The sequence below is a fragment of the Nerophis ophidion genome, linkage group LG08, assembly GCF_033978795.1.
Source record: "Nerophis ophidion isolate RoL-2023_Sa linkage group LG08, RoL_Noph_v1.0, whole genome shotgun sequence".
Lineage (NCBI taxonomy): Eukaryota > Metazoa > Chordata > Actinopteri > Syngnathiformes > Syngnathidae > Nerophis > Nerophis ophidion.
This window is the reverse complement of record NC_084618.1, coordinates 12870829-12879304: the sequence shown is the minus strand read 5'-3', so window position 1 is coordinate 12879304 and position 8476 is coordinate 12870829. Positions and strand designations below refer to the sequence as shown.

General features: G+C 43.0%; 1 protein-coding gene across 1 annotated transcript; it reads right to left on the bottom strand.

Annotated features, from left to right (window-relative positions):
- Positions 1–4897: 4897 nt before the first annotated feature.
- On the bottom strand, positions 4898–6197 carry tbcc (tubulin folding cofactor C). Its single transcript, XM_061907707.1, has one exon. It carries the CDS (start codon positions 6180–6182, stop codon positions 5061–5063), a length of 1122 nt encoding a protein of 373 aa, XP_061763691.1. The 5' UTR covers positions 6183–6197; the 3' UTR covers positions 4898–5060.
- Positions 6198–8476: the final 2279 nt, after the last annotated feature.

Here is an 8476-nt window from a genome sequence, read left to right as displayed (position 1 = left end):
AGGCTGGGATCCGTTCACAGGTACAGGTCCGCAAGTTCAATGCAAAGCCCGCGTCTTAACCGGTGGAGTCAATTAAGGTCATCGTCAGTATACTCGAAGAAACAATGGAACTAAGTCTTTTGGATCAAAATGTTGCTGGGAGGGCGTGGCGAAGGCAGGAGAGAGGCCGTGCCAGCAATCTGAGGGTTACTGGTTCAATCCCCACCTTCTACCATCCAAATCACGTCCATTGTGTCCTTGAGCGAGACACTTCACCCTTGCTCCTGATGGGTTCAGCATGACTTTTAACAGGGGTCAGGAAACGCCAGAATATAACCCCAATCCTTGGGAGTTTGCATTGGCTCACTGTTCATTTTAGAATTGATTGTAAAACCTTGCTCTTTGTTTTTTAAAGCTTTACAACAGGGGTCACCAACGCGGTGCCCGCGGGGACCAGGTAGCCCGTAAGAACCAGATGAGTAGCCCACTAGCCTGTTCTAAAAATTGCTCAAATAGCAGCACTTACCAGTGAGCTGCCTCTATTTTTTTTAATTGTATTTATTTACTAGCAAACTGGTCTCGCTTTGCTCGACATTTTTAATTCCAAGAGAAACAAAACTCAAATAGAATTTGATGAAAATCAGAGAAAATATTTTAAAGACTTGGTCTTCACTTGTTTAAATAAATTCATTTATTTTTTTACTTTGCTTCTTATAACTTTCAGAAAGACAATTTTAGAGAAAAAATACAACCTTAAAAATGATTTTAGGATTTTTAAACACATATACCTTTTTACCTTTTAAATTCCTTCCTCTTCTTTCCTGACAATTTAAATCAATGTTCAAGTACTTTTTTTTTAATTGTCAATCAATCAATCAATCAATCAATGTTTATTTATATAGCCCCAAATCACAAATGTCTCAAAGGACTGCACAAATCATTACGACTACAACATCCTCGGAAGAACCCACAAAAGGGCAAGGAAAACTCACACCCAGTGGGCAGGGAGAATTCACATCCAGTGGGACGCCAGTGACAATGCTGACTATGAGAAACCTTGGAGAGGACCTCAGATGTGGGCAACCCCCCCCATTCTAGGGGACCGAAAGCAATGGATGTCGAGCGGGTCTAACATGATACTGTGAAAGTTCAATCCATAGTGGCTCCAACACAGCCGCGAGAGTTCAGTTCAAGCGGATCCAAGACAGCAGCGAGAGTCCCGTTCACAGGAGACCATCTCAAGCGGAGGCGGATCAGCAGCGTAGAGATGTCCCCAACCGATACAGGCGAGCGGTCCATCCTGGGTCCCGACGAGCGGTCCATCCTGGGTCTCGACTCTGGACAGCCAGTACTTCATCCATGGTCATCGGACAATTGTGAAGAATAATAAATACATTTCAATTTAATTCCTCATTTTAGCTTCTGTTTTTTCGACGAAGAATATTTGTGAAATATTTCTTCAAAGTTATTATGATTAAAATTCAAAAAAATTATTACGGCAAATCTAAAAAATCTGTACAATCAAATTTAAATCTTATTTCAAAGTCTTTAGAATTTCTTTTAAAATTTTTGTTCTGGAAAATCTAGAAGAAATAATGATTTGTCTTTGTTAGAAATATAGCTTGGTCCAATTTGTTATATATTCTAACAAAGTGCAGATTGGATTTTAACCTATTTAAAACATGTCATCAAAATTCTAAAATGAATCTTAATCAGGAAAAATTACTAATGATGTTCCATAAATTCTTTTTTTTATTTTTTCAAAAAGATTCGAAATAGCTAGTTTTTCTCTTCATTTTTCCGATCGAATTTTGCATTTTAAAGAGTCAAAATTGAAGATAAACTATGTTTCAAAATTTAATTTTCATTTTTTTCGTGTTTTCTCTTCTTTTAAATCGTTCAATTAAGTGTTTTTTTCATCATTTATTCTCTACAAAAAACCTTCCGTAAAACGAAAAAAAAAAAGTACGACGTAATGACAGACAGAAATACCCATTTTTTAAAATATAGTTATATATATATATATATATATATATATATATATATTTAGCTATTCTTGTTTAAATCACTTACATGTAACTTAAAAATGACAATATATACATATTATTATATATATATATATATATAGACACTTTTTGTGTTTAATATAAATGAACTCTGACCTAGTATAGTTCAAAGGTCAGTATTGTGCGCATGACCAAAACGTAAATATGAGAAGACTTACCCCAAAAAATGTCAGAAAAAAGAAAGAAAACATATAATTTTCACGACGAATGGGAGGTGGAGTTTTTTTTTTTTAACAAAATGTTCAATTTGAAAAATGTGCACTTAGAGAAAATATAAAAATAAAGTGTTGCACATTGATATTTATCTGTAATATATATATATATATATATATATATATATATATATATATATATATATATATATATATATATATATATATATATCCATCCATCCATTTTCTACCGCTTATTCCCTTTCAGGGTCGCGGGGGGCGCCGGCGCCTATCTCAGCTACAATCGGGCGGAAGGCGGGGTACACCCTGGACAAGTCGCCACCTCATCGCAGGGCCAACACAGATAGACAGACAACATTCACACTCACATTCACATATATATATATATATATATATATATATACATATATATATATATATACATACATAGTGAGAAATCTTTAAGATGATCAGTGTTTCCACAAAGAGAAATATCATTAATTATTAATAATAACAGAGTTAAAGGCAAATTGAGCAAATTGGCTATTTTTGGCAATTTATTTAAGTGTGTATCAAACTGGTAGCCCTTTGCATTAATCAGTACCCAAGAAGTAGCTCTTGGTTTCAAAAAGGTTGGTGACCCCTGATCTACAATGTAAATAGTCATAAAAATAAAGAAAACTCATTGAATGAGAATGTGTGTCCCAACTTTTGGCCTGTACTGTACATTGAAGTGAAGTGAATTATATTTATATAGCGCTTTTCTCTATTGACTCAAAGCGCTTTACATAGTGAAACCCAATATCTAAGTTAAATTTAAACCAGTGTGGGTGGCACTGGGAGCAGGTGGGTAAAGTGTCTTGCCCAAGGACACAACGGCAGTGACTAGGATGGCGGAAGCGGGGATCGAACCTGGAACCCTCAAGTTGTTGGCACGGCCACTCTACCAACCGAGCTATACCGGTTATATTATATATTAAAATATACCAAACACAAAGTGCTTTACAGACTTAATGCCTGATGACCCAACTCCCTCATCATCAATCACATACACTAACTCTTTGTGTTGAATACAACAGATTCCACTTTGAAGTCTTTTTGAGGGGAAATATTGCATATTTTGTGTTTTTTAGTCGACAAAAACGCTCCCTAATATCATCAAAAGGTTCAGAGAATGTGGAGAAATCACTGCACGTAAGCGGCAAGGCCGTGACCTTTGATCCCTCAGGCGGCGCTGCATCATAAACCGACATCAGTGTGTAAAGGATATCACCACATGGGCTCAGGAACACAGAAAACCACTGTCGGTAACTACAGTTGGTCGCCACATCTGTAAGTGCAAGTTATAACTCTGCTATGCAAAGCAAAAGACATTTATCAACAACACCCGGTAACGCCGCCGGATTTGCTGGGCCCAGGCTCATCTAAGATGGACTGATGCAAAGTGGAGAAGTGTTCTGTGGTCTGACGAGTCCACATTTTGGGGAAATTCGGAACGTTGTGTCCTACGGACCAAAGGGGAAAAGAACCATTCGGATTGTTATAGACAACGTTGAAATGCCAGCTTCTGTGATGGTATGGGGGTGTATTAGTGCCTAAGGCGTGGGTAACTTACACATCTGTGAAGGCTCCATTAATGTTGAAAAGCACATAGAGGTTTTGGGGCAACATATGTTGCCATCCATGCAACATTATCATGGACGCCCCTGCTTATTTCAGCAAGACAATTTGCAATGTGTTGCTGCCATTAAATTCAAAGTTAATGATTATTTGCAAAAAACAATTAGTTTCTCATTTGGAATGTTAAATATCTTGTCTTTGCAGTCTTTTCCATTAAGTTGAAAAGGATTTGCAAATCATTGTTTTCTGTTTTTATTTACGAATTACACAATGTGCCAACTTCCCTGTTTATGGACTTTTTTTTTAATGTTTTTTTTTTGTAACAGCATTTTAGAACGTGCCGTGGGTCACTCCTGCTGTAAATAAAATCTTACATTAATAATCGATGGAAAAAGACCGATTAGCATACTGTATTTCCTTGATTTTCCGCAGGACATGTAGTACGCGCCTGCCTTGAATTACTGCAAAATAATTAGCGCATGTTTAGTATTACCGCCGGGTCAAACTCGTGACATAGTTTTCAAAATGGAGGAGGCTGATTTCAATACCGGTAATCGCATAAAGGGACGAAGATTAAGAGCTATTCAGTAGGATTTAAGGTCCAAGCTTACATCACACTCAAATTTTTACTGCATGCCTTTGGTAAGTGCCGGAGTGAGTAGAGGTTTTAAAAAAAATGTGTTGTACTTGTACAGCACTTTTCTACCTTTAAGGTACTCAAAGCACTTTGACACTACTTCCACATTCAACCATTCACACACTAATGGAGGGAGCTGCCATGCAAGGCGCTAACCAGCACCCATCAGGAGCAAGGGTGAAGTGTCTTGCTCAGGACACAACGAGGTTGGTACTAGGTGGGGATTGAACCAGGGACCCTCGGGTTGCGCACGGCCACGCCGTCCCTAAAAATAATTAGCGCATGCTTACTTTTACCGCATGCCTTTGGTAAGCGCAGGAGTGAGAAGAGGTTTTAAATTAATTAGCGCCCCGGCGGCGATTCAAGGAAATTCGGTACTCAATAATTTTAATAATTTGATCTTTTTAAACTTTCAGCAACATGAAATCAGCCTGAAACATATGTCATTTTCACATGTTTTATTTAATGTTACATAATAAATAAATAAAAAAAGGCAAAATTTGTTTCAGGATTGTTTTGGCCAGCTATTATCCATGTCAAGTTTTGTAAGTTATTTTATTAGTCATTTGTTTTGAATAAACATATGTCGGCAAGTTTTAGTCGGTTCTAGGCTTCCCATGTAGTCCTCCGCTCGGCCTCGGGGATGACAGCCCAGTTGGGGGAATGTGTCCCCGCCGCCAGCCAGTTGAAGTCATCCACCTGGTCCCAGTTGTTACGGTCCGGGTCCGGGTCCAGGCCGGAGGCGCGGAAGTGCTCCTCCAGCGCGGGGTAGGACCAGGAGAACGGGGCGAAGCTCACCCCCCGGCAGTCCTCCACGATGGCCCGGCTGGTGACGTGCAGGTAGACCCGGGTGTCCACGGCGTTGTGGGTCCTCAGCTGCTGGCAGGCCAGGACCAGGGTGCTGTGTTGGCAGTGGTCCACAAACACGGAGGTGGACACGGGTCCACACAGGATCTCGCAGCGGTCAATGTGCTTGAGGTGGAGGGTGCTGGGGTTGCCATAGAGACGCACCTTGCAGTTGGACAAGTGGGACAGGAGCACGTCCTCTTTCTGGACTTCACTTGCAGTCTTGGTGAGGACTTGGTCACTTATATGGGAGAAGCCACACTGCACTGGAGCAGGGGGTCCATCCACTTGTGTGCTGGGACATTTCTCAGACGCACCATCTTGATCCGGGGTTGGGTCCGATGCCTTCGCGCGGGCCCGGAATCCGAACTTCTTCTTGGGCAGCGCCTGCTCCCTCGTCTCGGCGAGAGACGTCTGCAGCTTCTGGAGGGCGGCCTGGGCTTGCCTCTGGTCGTAGGTGGTGAGAAACACCATGCTGTCGGTGAGGAACTTCTGCAAGTGCACCGTTTTATCAGCGGCCTCCTCCAGCTTCTCAGCCGCCGCCGCCCCGTCCGAGTCCCGGCTGCGGAGGAGCAGCTCCTCGATGGCCGCCCGCTCGCCGTAGAAGGTGGCGAGGAAGTAGTCGACGCTCTCCTTGGCGGCGGCGTGGCTCTCCTTGGCCTCCTTCCTCCGCTCCACGTCCTCGATCCGCGCCTGGTGGCGTTTGTCCAGCCGCTCTTTCACCCTGGCGGCGCCGTTGTAGCCAGTGAGCTCGCCGGCCTGGTCGTCCATGTTTGTGATGACGTCAGCCGTCTCTTCCGTGTTGGTCACGGGGATGATGACGTCACCAGTCCTTCTTCTTTTGTTTTTATGGCGGTTGGCAAGCAACCTTCTGGTGTGCATTATCGCCACCTACTGTCATGGAGTGTGGACCGACTCCAGTGGTTCTCAAATGGGGGTACGCATCAGGGGCGGTTCTAGGCATGCTTATATGAGGGGGCAGTCAGAAATGGGAAGGGGGCATCATGTGTAGACATCATGCTCCACCACTTTTTTTTCTGTGCTTATAGTAACGATGCTTTCTTCATTGAAATGGGTCTTTAGCTATGTGCCCAACCCCAACCTGGAGTATCAATCAATCAATCAATCAATCAATCAATCAATGTTTACTTATATAGCCCTAAATCACTAGTGTCTCAAAGGGCTGCACAAACCACTACGACATCCTCGGTAGGCCCACATAAGGGCAAGGAAAACTCACACCCAGTGGGACGTCGGTGACAATGATGACTATGAGAACCTTGGAGAGGAGGAAAGCAATGGATGTCGAGCGGGTCTAACATGATACTGTGAAAGTTTGATCCATAATGGATCCAACACAGTCGCGAGAGTCCAGTCCAAAGCGGATCCAACACAGCAGCAAGAGTCCCGTTCACAGCGGAGCCAGCAGGAAACCATCCCAAGCGGAGGCGGATCAGCAGCGCAGAGATGTCCCCAGCCGATACACAGGCAAGCAGTACATGGCCACCGGATCGGACCGGACCCCCTCCACAAAGGAGAGTGGGACATAGAAGAAAAAGAAAAGAAACTGGTCTAAAAAGGGATAGTGGATTACATTTTGTCAGGCCTCTACCTTCAGACCTGTCCACCTTGGGTGTCCCACCTGAAGACTAAGCTCCTGCTGGTATAGCTCTTACGGTCACTGAGGCACGCAAACCCCCTGACCACAATAAGGTGGCAATCCCTCAGGGGCGGGGAAACATTAACAGCGACAGGGGAAACAGAAGCAGAATACTCTAGCCATGGTCGTGTGCGGTACCAGGCAGGATTGAATGATCTTAATGTTGTGCCAAATGCACGCTTTGGTATTGGCTGAGATGGTGCGTTGCCTTTTAAGTCACTGGGTAGCTGAGCAGGCTGCTTTGGGGAGCGCTTGCTGGGGGGACGGAGGGAGCTGGTGCAGGAGAAACAGTGCTTGCTGGTGCTTTTTGATTGATTGATTGATACTTTTATTAGTAGATTGCACAGTGCAGTGCATATTCCGTACAATTCACCACTAAATGGTAACACCCCAATAAGTTTTTCAACTTGTTTAAGTCGGGGTCCACGTTAATCAATTCATGGTACAAATATATACTATCAACATAATACAGTCATCACACAAGTTAATCATCATAATGTACATTGAATTATTTACATTATTTACAATCCGGGGGGTGGGATGAGGAGCTTTGGTTGATATCAGAACTTCAGTCATCAACAATTGCATCAACAGAGAAATGTGGACATTGAAACAGTGTAGGTCTTATTTAGTAGGATATGTACAGCCAGCAGAGAACATAGTGAGTTCACATAGCATAAGAACAAGTATATACATTAGAAGTACATTTGAGTTGTTTATAATCCGGGGAGATGGGATGTGAATGGAGGAGGGTATTAGTAAAGTGTTGAAGTTGCCTGGAGGTGTTGTTTTAGAGCGCTTTTGAAGGAATATAGAGATGCACTTACTTTTATACCTGTTGGGAGTGCATTCCACATTGATGTGGCATAGAAAGAGAATGAGTTAAGACCTTTGTTAGATCGAAATCTGGGTTTAACGTGGTTTGTGGAGCTCCCCCTGGTGTTGTGATTATGGCGGTCATTTACGTTAAGGAAGTAGTTTGACATGTACTTCGGTATCAAGGAGGTGTCGCGGATTTTATAGACTAGGCTCAGTGCAAGTTGTTTTACTCTGTCCTCCACCCTGAGCCAGCCCACTTTGGAGAAGTGGGTTGGATTGAGGTGTGATCTGGGGTGGAGGTCTAAAAGTAACCGGATTAGCTTATTCTGGGATGTTTGGAGTCTAGATTTGAGGGTTTTGGAGGTGCTGGGGTACCAGGAGGTGCAAGCGTAATCGAAGAAGGGTTGCTAAAGGCGCAGTATTGCTAGCTGCTGTCCCTGATGTACTAGCAGTAGCATCATTGCTACTACTACATGCAGGAGCAGGACTAGACTTTTTAAATGCTCTGAAAAATGGATGCACTACAGAGCATTAACTTTCTCTTTGTGAGCTGCTGGAAGCTGGAGCAGAAAATAAGTCAGCTTGAACAACAACAGAAAAAAACCCGCTGTGATTACATGAAGAAAAACAACAACAGTACAGGACTACAGCCTGGAGCGGGGCTTAACACATGTGACCTGTCAGACACAAGTGACCT

Excerpts from the sequence above, each read along its gene's own strand:
- tbcc (XM_061907707.1), bottom strand. The coding sequence starts at position 6,182 with ATGCACACCAGAAGGTTGCTTGCCAACCGCCATAAAAACAAAAGAAGA.